This window comes from Oncorhynchus tshawytscha, linkage group LG13 (genome assembly GCF_018296145.1).
Source record: "Oncorhynchus tshawytscha isolate Ot180627B linkage group LG13, Otsh_v2.0, whole genome shotgun sequence".
NCBI lineage: Eukaryota > Metazoa > Chordata > Actinopteri > Salmoniformes > Salmonidae > Oncorhynchus > Oncorhynchus tshawytscha.
The window spans coordinates 53,989,677-54,011,112 of NC_056441.1; the positions used below are offsets into that span (position 1 = coordinate 53,989,677).

The following is a 21,436-nucleotide window of genomic DNA, read 5'->3' on the forward strand; positions in this document are numbered from 1 at the left end:
GATTCAATCCGAGGCACGGTATACAGCAGCACACTGGACAGCCGACAATGTGCTAAATTTGAGTCTTCTGTGTGCGTGTGTGTGTCTAGTCTGGAGGAGGTGGGCGTGCTAACATCTAGTGAACCACCCTGCATGTTCACCTCTGCCACCAATGAGGAATTGAACAAGACAGGAGAAGAAAAGCCCTCGCTCTCTCACTCGTTGAGTGGAGAGCACTGATTGGACCACTCTGACACTCTTACTTCCTCACACTGTACATTCCAATATGGAAGGAATATCCAGCTCCATCCTGTATGTGTTAGTGCTGTGGCTCCTGAGTGTGTGACTCGCCACATACGGTGTATGTTAACAAGTAATAATAGAACAAGACATGAGGAGCAGCTTGCTAATGTCTCTCTTGGGCACTTAGGAGTTTGATCCTGAGGGCTGAGAGGTCTTTTCTGGCTGGCTGCTTTGACATAGAGCCCTTTGGCATCTAGTCAGTCGTCCTGGTTACATCTCTCATATTTCCTTGTGTTATTACCCTACTATTTGGTTGAATGAAGGTGGCCTGAATTCATATATCTAGCTATTTTCTGGGTGTGACCGCAGTAGCAGAGTGGATGGATTTGATGTCTATTTCATGTAAGAGATTGTGTGACATTGCTTATCCAGCCCAATAAATTTGAGAACTAAATAAATCAGCTACAAGGGAGAGATGTTTGTTTTACGATGGACAATTGTGGACAGAAAAGGGGCATTGAATTGTTTGCTTTGTTATTAGTGTTGAAATTTGGTGTGAGTAGGCCAACTAAAATGCTCTTATTGTTGGGAGCAATCTTTCTAGCCCACAAAGTCTTTTAACGGTTCAAATGTGAAGTTCAGCTAAGAGAGGGGTTCAAACAGTCTAGAACTATATAAATACATGAGCAAGGCAAGCATCACTGTTGCCGGTACTATAAACACATTTCAACCGTTGCTGACAAATTATCAGCAAAAATGTGTGTCATCCAGGATGCACAAATTGTATGTTTTTGTTGATGAAGAGAAATACACATAATTGTGTTGATGTGGAAACGTGTTGCCTCAAATATTTTTTAAACGTCATTGAAGATCTGGATTTTATAGCACCAGGTTCATTCAAAAGGAGCAGTTTCCAATGGACGTGGATTCTTGAATCAGATGAACTATTATCTAAGAATGGTTTGGGAAAAGCAGCATGCCGAATATGCAGACCAGTTCATTGACTCATGACACACAAACCAGCTTTCCAACTGATAGCTGATAACCTCTCAGAGCTGTCCCATACTAAAACAAGACTACTCACAATGCACACTGTCCTGCTATGCTGTAGCAGCGCATGGTTCCTTGATATCTGAAAGGGATGGTGCCATCTAGTGTCAAATGACCACTGTAACAACGTGATTTGCGTGTAACATTGTGTTGGACAGTATAGTGATTGTCAAGCTACTCAGGAGCATACAGGCTAGTAGCCTATTGTAATCATTAGGCTAAAGATTCCATTATGTAATGGATTAGTGTTGGCAGTAGGCTATTAGTGATAATAAAGCCATAATGCAAATATATTAATCAAAGATCCACTTTGCTATATATAATGCTATCCATTCTGGATAGTAAATCCAGACTGTTGATAAAATTCGATATCAATCTTGGAGATATGTTGTAAGAACAGATCTGGTTGAATTAGTGTTCTTGAAAACATATAAATCACGACCCCATTGGTCATTTGGTCCCCTTGGTTTAACAGCGATTGGATAGATATGATGCCTATCATTAGCGGTGAACTGACTGAATTGACGTTCAATATACCCTTGCTCTAGTCGAGGATACAAACGTTTATTTCATAGCTACAGTCGTGTATAAATTCTAAATTACAGGCGTTGGGAAGTTAACAGGAAAATCAGAAGTTCTGGGACGTGATATTTGTGTGTCGAGTGAAGCAGATGTTATTGTTTTCTTTTCTGTAGAAATGGGCTCGACAAATTCCACCCTGTCAAAAATTCCAAACGTCGAAGAATTAATGCAAGAAACGGGTTGTAAGTTCTCGGACGGGTAGGACTGTAGTTTAAGCTACTAGAAAATCTGTATTTAGATTGTCATGATTGTACAATAACGTCATTGTTTATGCCAAACTCGAGGACACATCTTCGAGAGTGGGCGTATAACGGGATTTCATTATGAATGTTTTTGTGACAGCTATATGGAGCCCAGTTTTTCAATTCCTTCTATTGCATTTTTTCCCAAAATGTTTTAGAGCGCAGATATTTTGAAAAGTGTCCAAATTATTAATAGCTTTCGCAAACATAAGAGTTATGTTTGACAGGTGGGCAAATTGCGCGCACAACTTTGTCTGACCAAAATACGCATGTGTCTTACCCAACAAAATACAGTATTGAATATCTAAGCTTTGAACAGAGACTTATATTGACATATGCATGTGGCTTTGAGAAGTTGTAGGTAAATTAATAACTTGGCGTTTAGGCTACACAAATGCTACACAAACACAAATGCTTGAATAATTCATGGAGTGTTTGCTTGAACGCAATCCAGAGCAATGAACTGGCCTTGTTGCATATATTGATTCAATGATTTGGTGTGCCGCTGTCCTGCCCAATACTAATACTAATAGCATGAATCGATGGTTCTCCTGTTTTCTCTTTAACATAGTCACCCCTGCACACATTGTTCGACTTTATGACCGTTTCGAAGCATTGGACAAGGAAAAGACAGGCCATCTCCGGTACGTGGTGGTACCATGTCAGCTTTATGGAGTTGACCAGTGTTGACTAAAACCGTGCATGTCATAATAATGATATTCATGTCTGAATGTCCTTGTCTGAATGTCCTGTCTTTGTTTTATCCCCGTTACTGTGAAGCCCACAGGATTTTGGAGCCATTAATAGGTTGGCGATGAACCCCATCGGGGATCGGATCATTGGGGCGTTCTTCTCTCCAGGGTATAGAACAACATTTCTTACAGGTTTGAGTAAAATTGCTGACTTGATTACCTCACCAATTAAATGGTAAAGTGAAGGTTAATGTCCATTTTCACTGTAATATAAAAGTCCAGGCTTTTTGTAGGTCTCCTAAAAAAAAAGATTGCACAATCAACAAGACTAAATATTGATTTCACTTCAGTCAATTCTGTGCAACAATAAACGTATTTTTAAAATGTTTTATATCCATGTATCCTGTACATTTGGAATGCAAGCAGATGTTGGTCTTAACATAATCTCACTCTTAGACAGGAAACAGTGGACTTCCACTCCTTTGTGAGGATCCTGGCCCACTTCCGACCTGCGGACAAAAAACGTCCCAAAGATCCCAGTATGCCTGAACCTGTCAACAGTAGGACCAGTAAACTCAAGTGTGAGCCCTCTGGCATTTTTGTTGTTGTTGTGGTTGACTCACATAATAGATTTTAGCATTCAAATTCAACTCAATCAGATCCCCCCTGGTTTTCTCCTTCCTTTCAGTTGCCTTCCAACTATATGACCAAGATAAAGATGGAAAAATCTCCAGAGCTGAGCTTCTACAGGTCCGTAATAACTGTTAGCTTTACCGACAATAATACTCTGTATGGTGAGCAACACAATATACCACTAATAGTTAGTGATGTAAATTGTTTCTCTGTTGTAAACCAGGTCTTGTATGTCCCTACAATTTATGGCTGAAATGCCCACACCCTATACCAGAGGTATTCAAATCTTACACTATGAGGTCCGGAGCCTGCTGGTTTTCTGTTCTACCTGAAAATGTATTGAACCCACCTTTTGTCCCAGGTCTAAATCAGGCCCTGATTAGAGGGGAAGAATGAAAAAAAGCAGTTGAACTGGTTTCATAGTCGGTATTTAAATTTTGAGGGCCCTATACAATAGAATGAAGCCATTCTCCATGGGTTTGGGATGTGATTGACAGCTGAGGGGGATTGACAGGTGCTGCGGTCCATGCTGGAGATGCAGGTGACGGAGGAGCAGCTAGAGAGCATCGCCGACCGCACCATCCAGGAGGCTGACCTGGACAAGGACGATGCCATCTCCTTTGAGGAGTTCCGCAAGGTACCACCGGCTAGAGCTCTAAGACTGACTTATCAACATGGTGCATTGCAGCACAGGGCACCCAGAATACTAAGACATGCAAAGTTCATGCCCATAGAAAATGATGTCGGCCATTGCTCAAACAGCATACTGTACATTGTACGTTGACAGTATTTTGCCCATCCTCTCTCATATTCAGTGGCTGCATTTGCTTATAGCAATATAGCAATTCCACCATTCCATTCAGTCTAACTTTGGCTGTTCCTTCTCCTTACAGTCCCTGGAGAAGGTGAACATCGACCACAAGATGAGCATTCGCTTCCTGCGCTAGCTAGAGTGGTTGCACTGGGTCAACTGACTGTTCATGGAGATGTTTCCCACTTTGTGTCTACTCATCCCTCCATGGTAAAAACAAGGCTTCTGCAGGGAAATATTACTGATTCCTTTAACTGGATGACTAACACCAAATACCTTAAATGACTGAATAATATGCTGTAACCTAATATGTTGTTTACAGCAAACTGGATTATATGGGCATCATGCTCCAAAGTCTAACTGTACTAGAGGCCTACCTACTATAACTACATAGTAACTGCTTTTATATAATACAATCAAATGCAATTTAATAATAATAATTATACATGGGACTTATTTAGTGGTAATCAAGGACACAAAGTCGCCTTACAATTGTAGAAGCAAAAAAATATGTTTGTTTTGACAATAAGCTTTTATGAAGGGAAACAGATACTTGAAATTCATTTTTTTGAACTACACTATTTTTTGAACTATACTAGCGGTCAAACGTTTTAGAACATCTACTCATTCAAGGGTTTTTCTTTATTGTTACTATTTTCTACATTGTAGAATAATAGTGGAGACATCAAAACTATGAAATAACACATAGAATTAAACAAAAAAAAGTGTTAAACAAATCAAAATATATTTGAAATTCTTCAAATAGCCACCCTTTGCCTTGATGACAGCTTTGCACACTCTTGGCATTCTCTCAACCAGCTTCACCTGGAATGCTTTTCCAACATTCTTGAAGTAGTTCCCATATATGCTGAGCACTTGTTGGCTGCTTTTCCTTCACCCTGCGGTCCGACTCATCCCAAACAATCTCAATTAGGTTGAGGTCGGGGGATTGTGGAGGCCAGATCATCTGATGTAGCACTACATCACTCTCCTTCTTGGTAAAATAGCCCTTACACAGCTTTGAGGTGTGTTGGGTCATTGTCCTGGTGAAAAACAAATGATAGTCCCACTTAGCCCAAACCAGATGGGATGGCATATCGCTGCAGAATGCTGTGGCAGCCATACTGGTTAAGTGTGCCTTGAATTCTAAATAAATCACTGACAGTGTCACCAGCAAAGCACCCCTACACCATAACACCTCCTCCTCTATGCTTTACGGTGGGAAATACACATGCAGAGATCATCCATTCACCCACACGCGTCTCACAAAGACACGGGAGTTTGAACCAAACTTCTCCAATTTGGACTCCAGACCAAAGGACAAATTTCCACCAGTCTGTCCATTGCTCGTGTTTCTTAGCCCAAGCAAGTCTCTTCTTATTATTGGTGTCCTTTAGTATTGGTTTCTTTACAGCAATTTGACCATGAAGGCCTGATTCACACAGTCTCCTCTGAACAGTTGATGTTGAGATATGTCTGTTACTTGAAGTCTGTGAAGCATTTATTTAGGCTGCAATTTATGAGGCTGGTAACTCTTTAATGAACTTATCCTCTACAGCAGAGGTAACTCTGGGTTTTCCATTCCTGTGGCAGTCCTCATGAGAGACAGTTTCATCATAGTGCTTGATGGTTTTTGCAATTGCACTTGAAGAAACATTCAAAGTTGTCATAAATGTAATGTCATAAAGTAATGATGGACTGTCATTTCTCTTTGCTTATTTGAGCTGTTCTTGCCATAATGTGGACTTGGTCTTTTACAAAATAGGGTTATCTTCTGTATAGGGCTATGTATAGGGTTATCTTCCCCCCCTACCTTGTCACAACACAACTAATTGGCTCAAACGCATTTAGAAGGAAAGAAATTCCAAAAATGTACTTTTAATTGAAATTGCATTCCAGGTGACTACCTCATGAAGCTGGTTGAGAGAATGTCAAGCATGTGCAAAGCTGTCATCAAGGCAAAGGATGGCTGCTTTGATTTGTTTAACACTTTTATGGTTACTACTTGATTTCATATGTGTTATTTCATAGTTTTGATGTCTTCACTATCATTCTACAATGTAGAAAATAGTAAAAATAAAGAAAAGGCCATGAAAAACCACATTTTGACCCAGAGTAACGAAAGGGTCTGTTTGTGACTGATTGGATGACTTTTGAATTGTGTGCCAAAATGTATTTCTCAAATCTCAGCATTTTTTTGTCACGTACATGGAATCTTAATTAAATAACCCTATTGGTATTTGGCTGGAGTATTTTTTTGCAACTGATTTTCATATTTCCAGCATCAGTACACTTTCAGTAAGTAATTTCAGTAAGGTAAATTGTTAATATTCATCTATGCATGTGATGTCATCTAGTAACATCGGTAGATTCAAATAGTGACACCTCCTGTTGCCATCCACGGCAATCCAACACTGGGTTCTTTTCAAAGTTTGTTCTGTGTGAAATGTTCCTTCTAATTTCTCTGATTGAACACAGGGTGGCAGGAATAGATCATTTCATTGAGGTTGAAGTGAAATGACACATGGGTTGATAGAGGAAAATAGGGCTTGCCTTGAAACAGAGGCATAATAGAGAGATTTCTGTATTCTGTACATAAAGTGTCCCATGACATTAGAAGAAGGTCATAAAGTGGAATTGATTTAAACAAACACATGCATTCGCAGGGCTTCCTCATTTGCCCTTGGGCTGACAGGCACGTAGAATCCAGAATAAGGAATATCCAGTGCCTAAAAAGAACACAAAGACACACTGATTACAACATATACGATGCAGCATAGAAAACCATCAGCACAGTACTCCAAATGTACAGAGTGCGTTGATGGAAGAATGTAACAGGTACCTGCGGAGGGTGATGGTCATTGTTAGCCGGTAGAGAAGGACATCAGTGGCCCCTCCCTTGATGTGGACTGGCAAGCCGTTGTCCGCCTGTAACCAAAGTTAGGGATCAAATACCTATTCATGATCATGAATCACTGGGGCCTTTATTGTAAAGCCAACTTTGGGATATGTGATGATAAAACCAAATGAAATTGCGTTACAAACCATGACGGAACAACTATTCCCTCAAGCCCCTTTAAAACCGGTAATGCTCTTTTTCTATGTTCAATACTGTGATAAGATTCTAGGTGCTGACCAACAACAGTGGACCTCGGGCAATTCCTCAATTTCGTAACACGACACATGCAGTAGTTCAAAATCAGGTCAATGTTGCTCAAATCACATCTGGTTGACATTGTTGGCCCATTTGATTGCCAATAAATATCTAAATTCACTGATTAGATACCTCTTGTTTTCCTCGTTTGGGATTGTTTCTCACCCAGGTGTCCTAATGATGTCATGCTCCCCTGGAATAGGTTCTGACGATCTGGCACCTTGTTCTTCATCTGTTTGGTTGTTGTGCTGAAGGCTCTGGTAGCCAGCCGGGGCAGCTTCTGAAAGGATCCCACAGTCACATGTTGACCATGTTACCCTGCGTCTGCATATGATGTGAAAACTAAATAGAAAATGCAGGGCTTATGACAAAACATTCCTCTGCATCCCTAATTTCCAAATGTCCAAAAACAAATGGGTCGGATGCTTTCTGAGCGGCTGAGGCTAGATGCTGTTTTCATAGTGTTTCCAGTAGATTAAATCTTTTGATAATAACATAACAATAGTATATGAAGTTATTTAGAGAATGGATGATCCGGATTAGATGGGAATATTAGCGTGGTGTTTACCTTTGGGGTTCCACACCTGTTTTTCTACTTTCACTTTTAAAGAGATGTGATACTAGCCTGTTGTTTCCTATAGGAGGAAATAGCTATGGGAAACGTTGGGTTACTCTTACTTCCCTCTCCGTCTTCATCATGACAACATCTGCTATTGTGTACAGTCTTGGTTAGGAGAGGAGATTATCCACCTCTAACTGTTTTTGACGTTTTGAGTACCAAATAAAGTTCAAGTGGTTTGCATACACAAAAAAATTTAACTACACATTTGTATTTCATTTTAACAGCATGCAGGGGGGAATTACACATACTTGTTGGTGTAGTATCACCTTCTTCCGTATGTTTTAGACTTTTTGAGTGAATATACCATTTTGGCATCTTAGACATGCTTTCCATCCAAGGTGATGCTAGTTTCAAAGACAGCTGTGTTGTCACCTCAAATATGCTGGATTAAATCAACATCCTCTAAAATACAAAAAAAAAAAACCCACAAAGGCCTTCTCTGTGAACAAGGCAGAGATTCAACTTCCTTTGACAGATAATCTGTCACTCCTAATGAAATATAAAATCAGACCACTTATCGATGTTCTATAAAATGACCCTATCAAGTGCATAGCGGTACATAAACATTATTGTCAATTAGATAATCTGTTGAAAATAGAGGTCAAACCATACCCATACCACTTGGTCTGACCCATTGTGTTTATTCATTACAACAGGACTATTTCATCACTGGGTACTTGTGTTCTGAAAGAAAGTCATCTCTTTTCAAGTTTTTAATCTATTGGTCTTTGTATCACGTAAACATTCTCTTGCTACTTTTTACTATCACAGGCAAAACCTTCTAATTTCATTGAAGACCATTTTGTATACTTCTGTTGACTTGGGTTCTGTCCCTTGAAGATCCCAACGCTCTAACCACTAGGCTACCCTGTACGTATGTGTAAGCTATATGTGGACACGGCACAGTTTGCTTAGAGAAATCATAAAGGACCGATAGAGGAAATGTGAATCAATAGAAATAGACAAGACTAATATACCATCGCATTTTTCCACCTCACCTAGAAGTGAGAGGGATATAATTAAAATGATATGACCTCTCAGTAGGAGCTTGTAAACTAGATATTTTAAAAGAACAATAAGACCAAGTTGTTTTTAAATACAAATTTAATCTGAATGAAAATATGAGTCCAATACGACCTTACAGAGAGATCATCTAAATTATTTACATTTCTGTAGAATGACATCAGAATCTCCTGGGACCAGCCATTTTGTTTTACTATCTAAAGCACCTTATATGCTGGCCTCACTATCAGTCGACCACCGGAGTTGAGACAAGGCCTGCAACAGGTTAATTGAGGCCAAGGTCCGTCTAATTTATCCCCCACGCATACTGGAATTATTTACTCCATCTAATACTTAGCAACAGGTAATCAGGAAGACAGATTGCACAACTCATTTTGCATTCTACTCTCCACATTAAAAAAGTTGGTACAAAGGTTAGTCCAACTGTACTTCCCTTTCCAATTAAGATCCAAGGTTCTACTAATAATATTATGAATCTTTATATGATTCAGATGACAGAACATTTAGGAAAAATTGTTTTTTTACCAGTAGGTGATTCATGGTGGAGTTTGTACTCTTGCTGGGTACAGTCACATACTGTATTGCAGCAATTCTGAATAGGAGCCAAACTATGGAAGTGCTCAAGCCTTCACTCCCAAGGTCTAAAATTACTTCTTTGGTTGCCGTTGTTCATACTGATTTCTGTCCTCACACGCTAAATATAAATATGTTTATTTTGAATTTAAGTGAAATTCTTTATATGGAAGATGTACGCTTCTCATTGACAGTTTATACTTACACTACCATTCAACGGTTTGGGGTCACTCGCAAATGTCCTTGTTTTTGAAAGAAAAGCAACATTTTTGTCTATTAAAATAACATCAAATTGATCGGAAATACAGTGTAGTCATTGTTAATGTTGTAAATGACTATTGTACCTGGAAACTGCAGATGTTTTATGTAATATCTACAAAGGCATACAGAGTTGCAAAGAAGAAAAAGCCATATCTCAGACTGGCCAATAAAAATAAAAGATTAAGATGGGCAAAAGAACACAGACACTGGATAGAGGAACCCTGCCAAGAAGGCCAGCATCCCGGAGTCACCTCTTCACTGTTGACGTTGAGACTGTTTTTTTGCAGGTACTATTTAATGAAGAGAACTTGAGAACTTATAAGGTGTCTGTTTCTCAAACTAGACACTCTAACGTACTCGTCCTCTTGTTCAGTTGTGCACAGGGGCCTCCTACTCCTCTTTCTATTCTGGTTAGAGCCAGTTTGCGCTGTTCTGTGAAGGGAGTAGTACACAGCGTTGTACGAGATCTTCAGTTTATTGGCAATTTCTCACATGGAATAGCCTTCATTTCTCAGAACAAGAATAGAATGAGGAGTTTCAGAAGAAAGTTCTTTGTTTTTAGCCATTTTGACCCTGTAATCGAACCCACAAATGCTGATGCTGCAGATACTCAACTAGCATAAAGAAGAATGTGCTTTTCTTTAAAAAACAAGGACGACAAGTGACCCCAAACTTTTGAATGGTAGTGTAGGTGATATCAATCCTGTATTTGCATCATTCTAATTGATTCACTTGCTTTCAGGGCACACTGTACATCTTCCAGTTGTGTGAATAATATTATTTAAAAGTCTCAAAGCCAGACAGTCTTGGTTTAATTTCTGGGTTGAGGTCCTCAGAAAGGGGAACTGAGTATGTTGTCTCACCTCTCCCCAGCTGTGATCATGAAAACAGACAAACACCTGGTTTAGCTTCTTTTTCCCCCACATTTGCAGAGAACTGTCAGTATTGATCAGTCGCACATGATCACTGTCTCTGGTAAGTCTCATAACAGATGTATTAAAGTCTCATAGTTGTTATAGTTGTACCATAGGGTTTTTGTAAATGTGACGTTTATAGGCATACATGTATGTCTCTAGCTGTCCTTGTTTGTAGTTAGAGGTGATAACGAAGATAAGAAGTAGCAAAGTGTAGACTCGACAGTAAGGAATGCCCATGTGAATTGTACGATGCCTCTTCGACGCTCAACTGGCGTCGAACACAAGTTGTTAGCGCGTCATTTACAATGACGTTCCTATGAATAGACACATTTGCGGTTTCTTTAATGTTTACGAGAGCAACATATTTCAGACTTTTTCCCACAAACAATTGTAGCCAACATATGTTTTATGTCACTCACTCCTAGAATAGAGTAAATATGTCAGGGCTGCTCATGGTGGCCTTGCTCACTGTCCTTACCCTCACCCTGGAGTCTGACCACTGGACAGTAGGCCCTCCGGAAAAGTAAGATAAGGATCTTGCATTGTAAATACTCCAATCCAATGGTGTAATGTAGACTTTTCAATTTAAAACTGCTTTTATATTGCAAGTCGATTTTTGACTATTATCTTTTTGGACAAGTATACTTGAGTGTGACGTATTGTTATGTTGAAATATTAAATAGTCTTGGGCATTAGGATACAGAATCATTCCATCTCTCCCAGGTTCTGTACATGGCAGTGTTTGAAGTTGACTCTGCAGTGGCCTGGGAGCTTTTGTTTGGTGAGTTTAACCACTTCTCCATAGCACATCACCCATTCCTGTTATTCTAACTCAATCTAACTCTGCACAGGGTCTAAAGAATTCATCTCAATGCAGAATACCTCCAAACATCCAGAACTGGACCATCCATGGACTGTGGTATTATTATTTATTTATTTAATCTTAAAGGGGAAATGTGTGACTGGTACATTAAAATTAATTATATATATATCAACTGATTTGTTATTCCCCGTCAGAATAAAACATTTTGACTGATCTTAATAAACTGAATGAGAATGCCAATTCATATCAGCATTTTTTTTTTATTTTTTTACCTAGGCCTTTGAAAGCTCATACATGTTGTCGCTGCTGGCCAATATTCCACTCTGACCTCAAGGTAAAACTCGTCTCCGGTTACAGTCACCATCGAAGGACAATGAAGAATCCATGTGTTCAGCAGAGATCCCTCTTTCTTTCAGGAGCTGGACCCTGAACTCTCTCAACTTTGGCCATCCCTACTCAAGACCCACTCCAGTTTTCTCTTCTGGTAAGAGGCAGTACGTGGGTCAATGTATCACCTAAATAGCTTCTCCTTTCGGGTCATGGAGAAGTCGTTAAAAATATATGCCCTTTTTTAAACGATTGAATTGGAATGTCGGTTTACTTCCTGAATCGACTGGCTTTAATTCAAATTGACCCCAACCCAGTTAAGGTCTTCTTACAAATGTGATTCTTCATCTTTTAATATTACCTGTCCACCGTCTGTTATACAATTTAGCATTATTTTCTTCGTTAGATTGAATGGAAATAGTCAAGTGGTCGCCACAGAATATTAGTTACTACTGTATTCCGGTTAACAGAATGTTGGTTATGTGTTACAGGAACATAATAGAGCGTGTCACTGAGTGTGCATGTGTTTCTCCAACAGGAAAGATGAATGGATCAAACATGGTTCCTGTGCTGCTTGTGTGGAGGGCATGAACTCTACTTTGCGTTACTTCCAAATATGTCTGAAACTACGCGAGCGCTTCGATATTGACCGGTCAGCCCCACTGATCACATTCACACATCTAACCTGCCTGTTTCACCATTACACATCGTCAAACCTGTGTTGACAGCTTGCATTTTTATTCTGGCTGAGCTACCTGTTCTCCACCCATTGTTCAGAGCCTTAGAGGATGCAGGCATCAAGCCCTCCTGTAACCAGTCTTATCAGGTAGGTAATACCCATCACCTTGGGGAAGGATTAAAATACAGCTATTGGCATTAAGGTTTACAGAAATTAAACTATGATTTTCCTGTACCCTTATTTGGATGTACAGACAGACACTGCATCCAAATAAGGATATGAAGGCTATAAACATTGTAATTCAATAATCGTGTATTTTTGCAGCATGGGTTTCAGTAGGTGCCTTATAATATATAACCACTTAAGTGAACTTGTTTGGTTGAGATCTGAAACATTAGAAAAGAGAAACCCTGAGAACATGGCAAACAATTCCTATTTATGACAAAAAAAGCAATTACCTTTTAACATAAAACGTTTTCATGAGGAAGTAGGATGAAACTTGAGGAATTCCAGCTGAATAAGTCTACTACTGCATTGTTCTGCCATCTGTTCAGAGCGATGAAGTCAAACGTGCACTGGCCCCAGTCATTGGAGATGACCCCGGTGTCCAGATTCAGTGTATAAATGAAAAGGTAAGCATCCCTAGCCTGAGGGCCAGTCTGTCTGTGCCATCATTCCAAACTGTTTGGCTTGACAAGGTCAGCAATGAAATAGGCATGAGCACAAACAAATCTGTGAACAAGCTAAAGCATCACCGTAGTACTGTACCAAACCATACATTATCACCACTTGAGTGTTGTCTGTTTGCCTTTGGTGTAATTCGGCAATAGCGTTGATGCTTCAAATAGATTGGTTGTAGAGAAACATTGTTTATTTGTGGCTGTGTAAATGGAATAACCCATCACTTCCCTCAGGGACGAGAAGTGTTGGTCCAGGTGAAGATCCCTCTGTCTCAAAACCTCACCCTTGGATGTCTTCACGAAGAGGACCAGGGAACTGAACCTCAACCTACCCAGCTCTGGCACCCCTGTCCTCATGACTCCCCCGTCTTCTACTTCCCTATAAACCACGACCGCCCACACCAGCCCTGTGACTAGTGTTACGTCTGCCCTCACCACAGACTGGGTTGCCATGCCATGCCTGCTGGCTTAACCTAACGATAAGCAAGTTGTTGAATTGCAGGGCTTACATCTTTGAGGTAGATTACATTAAGGCACTCATTTAGTATACAGCCACTATGTTCTTTCAGTATTTTTCTTCTGCAAAACATGCTTTTGGAGATAAAAAAAAAAGACAAAACCCTTTAAGTGTATTTTAAAGCACCTTATTGTTACCTATATACAAAACACAATGTTTTTAAAGACACCACACATTGAAACAGTTCACATTTATTGACATAGTATACTCTCACCCAAAAGGTAGTTTCTAAACCAAAAATGTAAAGCAATAGACCAAAAATTACAATCACAGAGCACTAAAAACCGATGGGATTTCACTAAGACCACACATTTGACTAAATGAAAAAACATTTCTCACTTTAATCTTTGATAGTGAACATGGGGGCACATATTCTGCTTGTTTTGAGTGACGCTGCTTTGCAGTGAGGGCGTGAGGTTGGGGTGTGATGGCTCAGAGCTCCAGCTTGCCAAGGAAGCGGAGGTTGAGAATCTTCAGCTGGTCATCCAGCTCCATCCTTACGATGCCGTCGTCCCCGTCGATACTCAGTAGGATCCCCGTGGCCTCGCGGTCCTCCCCTAGAATCACCTTCACCTGGAGAGAAGCACCACAGACAACACACCATGAGCAGCCAGGGCCTTATGAACCCAAAGAACCATGCATCTATGCACTGCCCAGTTTCCCCAGACCCCTGTGAGCTCAAAAGGGGTGTTGTTTTGAGAAGAAGCCTTACCTTGTTGTTCTTAGTTGGGGTGACAGGCTCCAGGTGTTCACTGGAGATGCTCACCACCTTCTCTGTGTCCTGGAGGAAGACGGAGCACATGCCACCCTGAAGAAGGAGAAGATTCATCAGGTCAACGATGGAGTACATGGTTCAGAGCATTCATGTTGTGTTTGATAGAACAAACTCGTCAACGTAACACATGGTTAAGACGGGTAAAGGGGGGCTCAGCCCCCTCGAATGAGACATGAGATCCCCTATATGTGTCTAACCTGGGGGGGTGGGGTCTAATTTAACCGTTCTCCTATGTGTTTATACCTATAATAACAATATATAATAACAACGTGGAGAGGTGGTGTGATCTTTGCTACTCACCGTGACACTGCGAATGATGCCTGTCTGGTTAACCACTTGGCTGTCCAGGAAGGTGTCTTTAACGCGCACCAGGATGTCGGTGGTGACCCAGTCGCAAGAGGTCTGGTCGATGTTGGAGCCGGGGGTGTGGGGATTGTAGCCGCCCGGGGAGGGGGCGCCGGGGGTCATGGGGCTGTAGCCTACCGGGCTGGGGCTCGGACTGGCCTGGGTCGACAGTAGGAGACAAAGATCAAAGCCGGGATTCTTGCGATGGAACTTAGGCCATCACACCCCACCAGCTATGCTAGCGGTCTTCAGCTAACCGGTCATCAGCTAAGCTAACCTTTAGCTCGGAAAGCTCTCGCCAGCTCGAACAACGCGACTCTAACCAGAGCATAACGGACCTATTTATTTTTCATCCCCGGATTCATCCCTGGATTCCCACCGCAAACGGAACATTTCAGCTGGATCTTCACAACTAGCTATCTAGCTAAACCGCAACCCCGGATGATTACTCCTGGCTAGCGCTTCCACCCACTTAGCGTGAAGCTAGCCCGGCCAGCGCACCTGTACCACCACCGTAGCATACTCCTGGGCTACAATACCCGGGCCCACGACCGGTCTATCGATGTCACTGCATGAAGAGGAATAAACAGACTCACCCCATCGCGACGTCCCCTAAAGGCCAACTCTCTAGCCCTCGCTATCTCCCTGCTTGCTAAACTCGGCCTGCTAACTGCTAGCTTGTCTAGCCCCGGTCCGCTAACTGCTACCTTGTTTAGCCCGGGCCTACGAACTGTTAGCTTGTTAGCACAGGCCTGCTAACTGCTAGCTTGTCTAGCCCGGGCCTACGAACTGTTAGCTTGTTAGCACAGGCCTGCTAACTGCTAGCCCGGGCCTACGAACTGTTAACTGTTAGCTTGTTAGCACAGGCCTGCTAACCGTCTGAATCGCCGCGTCCCAAACACTCACCGGACCCATATTTACTTTCTATCTCTTCTTGATTTTTAATCTGTTTACACCTTTCCGGAAACCTGCCTCACCCAATGTGATACGGAATCGCTATTATTTTTAATTTTTAGAACACACTCAAGAACCTCCAGAAGCTAACCAGCTAACTAGCTACAAGCTATTTAGTCATTGTTAGTTTTTTTTAACCTGGATAACACTCGCCAGTCCAGCTTCCCTCCCCATCCACCGCCCCATCCACATAGCTGATGCACTGCCCCCTGATCTCTTTGGCTACATAGCTGATGCACTCTGGACTGTCCATTAATCACGGTACTCCATTCTGCTTGTTTATGTTTTATCTATGCCACTTGGCCCTCATATGTTGCCATCTAGTCAACGCCATTTTACCTGCTGTTGTTGTGCTAGCTGATTAGCTGTTTTCTCACCTACTGTTTATGTGACAAATAAAATTTGATTTGATTTTGATTTGATTTAGCTGATTAGCTTTCCCTAATTCAACACCTGTGATTACTGTATGCCTCGCTGTATGTCTCTCTCAAATGTCAATATGCCTTGTATACTGTTGCTAAGGTTAGTTATCATTGTTCTAGTTCACAATGGAGCCCCTAGTTCTACTCTTCATACCCCTGATAACTCCTTTGTCCCACCTCCCACACATGCGGTGACCTCACCTATTTCAACCAGCATGTCCAGAGACACAACCTCTCTCATCATCACCCAGTGCCTGGGCTTACCCCCGCTGTACCCGCACCCCACCATACCCCTGTCTGCGCACTATGCCCTGAATATATTCTACCATGCCCAGAAACCTGCTCCTCTTATTCTCTGTCCCCAACGCTCTAGGCGACCAGTTTTGATAGCCTTTAGCCGCACCCTCATACTACTCCTTCTCTGTTCCGCGGGTGATGTGGAGGTAAACCCAGGCCCTGCATGTCCCCAGGCTCCCTCATTTGTTGACTTCTGTGATCGAAAAAGCCTTGGTTTCATGCATGTCAACATCAGAAGCCTCCTCCCTAAGTTTGTTTTACTCACTGCTCTAGCACACTCTGCTAACCCTGATGTCCTTGCTGTGTCTGAATCCTGGCTCAGGAAGGCCACCAAAAATTCAGAGATTTCCATACCCAACTATAACATCTTCCGTCAAGATAGAACTGCTAAAGGGGGAGGAGTTGCAGTCTACTGCAGAGATAGCCTGCAAAGTAATGTCATACTTTCCAGGTCCATACCCAAACAGTTCGAACTACTAATTTTGAAAATTACTCTCCAGAAATAAGTCTCTCACTGTTGCCGCCTGCTACCGACCCCCCTCAGCTCCCAGCTGTGCCCTGGACACCATTTGTGAATTGATCGCCCCCCATCTAGCCCCAGAGTTTGTTCTGTTAGGTGACCTAAACTGGGATATGCTTAACACCCCGCCAGTCCTACAATCTAAGCTAGATGCCCTCAATCTCACACAAATCATCAAGGAACCCACCAGGTACAACCCTAACTCTGTAAACAAGGGCACCCTCATAGACGTCATCCTGACCAACTGGCCCTCCAAATACACCTCCGCTGTCTTCAACCAGGATCTCAGCGATCACTGCCTCATTGCCTGTATCCGCTACGGAGCCGCAGTCAAACGACCACCACTCATCACTGTCAAACGCTCCCTAAAACACTTCTGTGAGCAGGCCTTTCTAATCGACCTGGCCCGGGTATCCTGGAAGGACATTGACCTCATCCCGTCAGTTGAGGATGCCTGGTCATTCTTTAAAAGTAACTTCCTTACCATTTTAGATAAGCATGCTCCGTTCAAAAATGCAGAACTAAGAACAGATACAGTCCTTGGTTCACCCCAGACCTGACTGCCCTCGACCAGCACAAAAACATCCTGTGGCGGACTGCAATAGCATCGAATAGTCCCCGGGATATGCAACTGTTCAGGGAAGTCCGGAACCAATACACGCAGTCAGTCAGGAAAGCTAAGGCCAGCTTCTTCAGGCAGAAGTTTGCATCCTGTAGCTCCAACTCCAAAAAGTTCTGGGACACTGTGAAGTCCATGGAGAACAAGAGCACCTCCTCCCAGCTGCCCACTGCACTGAGGCTAGGTAACACGGTCACCACCGATAAATCCATGATTATCGAAAACTTCAATAAGCATTTCTCAACGGTTGGCCATGCCTTCCGCCTGGCTACTCCAACCTCGGCCAACAGCTCTGCCCCCCCGGCAGCTCCTCGCCCAAGCCTCTCCAGGTTCTCCTTTACCCAAATCCAGATAGCAGATGTTCTGAAAGAGCTGCAAAACCTGGACCCGTACAAATCAGCTGGGCTTGACAATCTGGACCCCCTATTTCTGAAACTTTCCGCCGCCATTGTCGCAACCCCTATTACCAGCCTGTTCAACCTCTCTTTCATATCGTCTGAGATCCCCAAGGATTGAAAGCTGCCGCAGTCATCCCCCTCTTCAAAGGGGGAGACACCCTGGACCCAAACTGTTACAGACCTATATCCATCCTGCCCTGCCTATCTAAGGTCTTCGAAAGCCAAGTCAACAAACAGGTCACTGACCATCTCGAATCCCACCGTACCTTCTCCGCTGTGCAATCTGGTTTCCGAGCCGGTCACGGGTGCACCTCAGCAACACTCAAGGTACTAAACGATATCATAACCGCCATCGATAAAAGACAGTACTGTGCAGCCGTCTTCATTGACCTTGCCAAGGCTTTCGACTCTGTCAATCACCATATTCTTATCGGCAGACTCAGTAGCCTCGGTTTTTCGGATGACTGCCTTGCCTGGTTCACCAATTACTTTGCAGACAGAGTTCAGTGTGTCAAATCGGAGGGCATGCTGTCCGGTCCTCTGGCAGTCTCTATGGGGGTGCCACAGGGTTCAATTCTCGGGCCGACTCTTTTCTCTGTATATATCAATGACGTTGCTCTTGCTGCGGGCAATTCCCTGATCCACCTCTACGCAGACGACACCATTCTATATACTTTCGGCCCGTCATTGGACACTGTGCTATCTAACCTCCAAACAAGCTTCAATGCCATACAACACTCCTTCCGTGGCCTCCAACTGCTCTTAAACGCTAGTAAAACCAAATGCATGCTTTTCAACCGATCGCTGCCTGCACCCGCATGCCCGACTAGCATCACCACCCTGGATGGTTCCGACCTTGAATATGTGGACATCTATAAGTACCTAGGTGTCTGGCTAGACTGCAAACTCTCCTTCCAGACTCATATCAAACATCTCCAATCGAAAATCAAATCAAGAGTCGGCTTTCTATTCTGCAACAAAGCCTCCTTCACTCACGCCGCCAAGCTTACCCTAGTAAAACTGACTATCCTACCGATCCTCGACTTCGGCGATGTCATCTACAAAATGGCTTCCAACACTCTACTCAGCAACCTGGATGCAGTCTATCACAGTGCCATCCGTTTTGTCACTAAAGCACCTTATACCACCCACCACTGCGACCTGTATGCTCTGGTCGGCTGGCCCTCGTTACATATTCGTCGCCAGACCCACTGGCTCCAGGTCATCTACAAGTCCATGCTAGGTAAAGCTCCGCCTTATCTCAGCTCACTGGTCACGATGGCAACACCCATCCGTAGCACGCGCTCCAGCAGGTGCATCTCACTGATCATCCCTAAAGCCAACACCTCATTTGGCCGCCTTTCGTTCCAGTACTCTGCTGCCTGTGACTGGAACGAATTGCAAAAATCGCTGAAGTTGGAGACTTTTATCTCCCTCACCAACTTCAAACATCAGCTATCTGAGCAGCTAACCGATCGCTGCTGCTGTACATAGTCTATTGGTAAATAGCCCACCCATTTTCACCTACCTCATCCCCATACTGTTTTTATTTATTTACTTGCTCTTTTGCACACCAATATCTCTACCTGTACATGACCATCTGATCATTTATCACTCCAGTGTTAATCTGCAAAATTGTAATTATTCGCCTACCTCCTCATGCCTTTTGCACACATTGTATATAGACTCCCCCCCCCTTTGTTTTCTACTGTGTTATTGACTTGGTAATTGTTTATTCCATGTGTAACTCTGTGTTGTCTGCTCACACTGCTATGCTTTATCTTGGCCAGGTCGCAGTTGCAAATGAGAACTTGTTCTCAACTGGCCTACCTGGTTAAATAAAGGTGAAATAAAAAAAAAATTAAAAAAAAGGCTTAAGTGTTTTACCCGAAGCATCGTTCCTACAGCAGCCGAAGACGTAACGCTCATTTTTCAAAACACCACGCAGAGAGAACGTTTGCATAGTTGTTGGAGCATGTGTCCATACTGATGGGATCAAATAAAAGGCTGCTCTCTGATCAGTTTTCTTTTCAAATCTTACTTAGACACCTTAAAGGAAAACACTTAAACTATAGCTGAGATATATATATATATATACACACATATATATATATATATAGTTGAAGTCATAAGTTTACATACACTTAGGTTAGAGTCATTAAAACTCATTTTTCAAGCACTCCACAAATTTCTTGTTAAACTATAGTTTTGGCAATTCGGTAAGGACATCTACTAAGTAATTCTTTCCAAAAATTGTATCACAATTCAAGTGGGTCAGAAGTTTATATACACAAAGTTGACTGTGCCTTTAAACAGCATGAAAAATTCCAGAATATGTCATGGCTATAGAAGCTTCTGATAGGCTAATTGACATCATTTGAGTCAATTGGAGGTGTACCTATGGATGTATTTCAAGGCCTACCTTCAAATTCAGTGCTTGACATCATGGGAAAATCAAAAGAAATCAACCAAGACCTCAGGAAAACAATTGTAGACCTCCACAAGTCTGGTTCATCATTGGGAGCAATTTCCAAATGCCTGAAGGTACCACATTCATCTGTACAAACAATAGTATGCAAGTATAAACACCATGGGACCACGCAGCCGTCATACTGCTCAGGAAGGAGACACGTTCCGTCTCCTAGAGATGAACGTACTTTGGTGCGAAAAGTGCAAATCAATCCCAGAACAACAGCAAAGGACCTTGTGAAGATGCTGGAGGAAACAAGTACAAAAGTATACACATCCACAGTAAAACGAGTCATATATATCAACATAACCTGAAAGGCCGCTCAGCAAGGAAGAAGCCACAAAACCGCCATAAAAAAGCCAGTGTACGGTTTGCAACTGCACAAGGGGACAAAGATCGTACTTTTTTGAGAAATGTCTTCTGGTCTGATGAAACAAAAATATAACTGTTATAATGACCATCCCTATGTTTGGAGGATAAAGGGGGAGGCTTACAAGCTGAAGAACACCATCCCAACCGTGAAGCACAGGGGTGGCACCATCATATTGTGGGGGTGCTTTGCTGCAGGAGGGACTGGTGCACTTCACAAAATAGATGGCATCATGAGGCAGGAAAATTATGTGGATATATTCAAGCAACATCTCAAGACATTAGTCAGGAAGTTAAAGCTTGGTCGCAAGCTAGGTTGCAAATGGATCTTCCAAATGGACAATGACCCCAAGCATACTTCCAAAGTTGTGGCAAAATGGCTTAAGCACAACAAAGTCAATTTATTGGAGTGGCCATCATAAAGCCCTGACCTCAATCCTATAGAAAATTTGTGGGCAG

The 21,436-nt window shown here is 42.4% G+C and overlaps 3 protein-coding genes and 1 long non-coding RNA gene across 7 annotated transcripts in view; 2 read left to right on the forward strand and 2 right to left on the reverse strand.

Moving 5' to 3' along the window:
• Positions 1 to 1,749: 1,749 nt before the first annotated feature.
• Positions 1,750 to 4,907, forward strand: LOC112265150 (calcineurin B homologous protein 2). 2 transcript variants are annotated; one of them, XM_024442220.2, is made up of 7 exons: positions 1,751 to 2,036; positions 2,668 to 2,740; positions 2,877 to 2,957; positions 3,245 to 3,369; positions 3,477 to 3,538; positions 3,936 to 4,058; positions 4,315 to 4,907. In XM_024442220.2, the coding sequence occupies exons 1-7, from the start codon at positions 1,970 to 1,972 to the stop codon at positions 4,366 to 4,368; spliced, it is 585 nt and encodes a 194-aa protein (XP_024297988.1). In that variant the 5' UTR covers positions 1,751 to 1,969; the 3' UTR covers positions 4,369 to 4,907. The 2 variants fall into 2 exon arrangements, with proteins under 2 accessions (XP_024297989.1, XP_024297988.1); XM_024442221.2 differs by lacking the exon at positions 2,668 to 2,740 and having other exon boundaries at positions 1,750 to 2,052.
• Positions 4,908 to 6,275: 1,368 nt separating this feature from the next.
• LOC112265948 lies at positions 6,276 to 7,704 on the reverse strand. Its single transcript, XR_002955860.2, has 3 exons — positions 7,519 to 7,704; positions 7,075 to 7,160; positions 6,276 to 6,961 (listed from the first exon to the last, which is right to left on the reverse strand). It is a non-coding gene; the product is annotated as an uncharacterized LOC112265948 (long non-coding RNA).
• Positions 7,705 to 10,769: 3,065 nt separating this feature from the next.
• On the forward strand, positions 10,770 to 13,860 carry LOC112265152 (ribonuclease T2). 2 transcript variants are annotated; one of them, XM_024442225.2, is made up of 10 exons: positions 10,770 to 10,840; positions 11,213 to 11,305; positions 11,506 to 11,563; positions 11,634 to 11,701; positions 11,882 to 11,939; positions 12,022 to 12,089; positions 12,471 to 12,584; positions 12,710 to 12,758; positions 13,166 to 13,243; positions 13,526 to 13,860. In XM_024442225.2, exons 2-10 carry the CDS (start codon positions 11,220 to 11,222, stop codon positions 13,706 to 13,708), a joined length of 762 nt encoding a protein of 253 aa, XP_024297993.2. In that variant the 5' UTR covers positions 10,770 to 10,840; positions 11,213 to 11,219; the 3' UTR covers positions 13,709 to 13,860. The 2 variants fall into 2 exon arrangements, with proteins under 2 accessions (XP_024297993.2, XP_024297992.2); XM_024442224.2 differs by having other exon boundaries at positions 10,791 to 10,840; positions 11,208 to 11,305.
• A 119-nt stretch (positions 13,861 to 13,979) lies between these two features.
• The window catches only part of LOC112265151 (transcription elongation factor SPT5), a 28,300-nt gene continuing 20,843 nt past the window's right edge, over positions 13,980 to 21,436 (reverse strand). For both annotated transcript variants that reach the window (XM_024442223.2, XM_024442222.2), the window contains 3 exons: positions 14,884 to 15,087; positions 14,521 to 14,616; positions 13,980 to 14,381 (listed from right to left, as the gene is read on the reverse strand). In XM_024442223.2, coding sequence (XP_024297991.1) covers positions 14,241 to 14,381; positions 14,521 to 14,616; positions 14,884 to 15,087 — 441 coding nt within the window. In that variant the 3' untranslated portion in view covers positions 13,980 to 14,240. The remainder of the gene's footprint in view (positions 14,382 to 14,520; positions 14,617 to 14,883; positions 15,088 to 21,436) is intronic.

Coding starts and splice junctions, on each gene's coding strand:
- LOC112265150 (XM_024442220.2), top strand. CDS start 1,970: ATGGGCTCGACAAATTCCACCCTGTCAAAAATTCCAAACGTCGAAGAA. Junction 2,741..2,876: donor GAAAAGACAGGCCATCTCCG/GTACGTGGTGGT, acceptor GTTACTGTGAAG/CCCACAGGATTTTGGAGCCA. Junction 3,370..3,476: donor TAGGACCAGTAAACTCAAGT/GTGAGCCCTCTG, acceptor CCTTCCTTTCAG/TTGCCTTCCAACTATATGAC.
- LOC112265152 (XM_024442225.2), top strand. CDS start 11,220: ATGTCAGGGCTGCTCATGGTGGCCTTGCTCACTGTCCTTACCCTCACC. Junction 11,564..11,633: donor GGCCTGGGAGCTTTTGTTTG/GTGAGTTTAACC, acceptor AACTCTGCACAG/GGTCTAAAGAATTCATCTCA. Junction 11,702..11,881: donor TGGACCATCCATGGACTGTG/GTATTATTATTT, acceptor TTTTTTACCTAG/GCCTTTGAAAGCTCATACAT.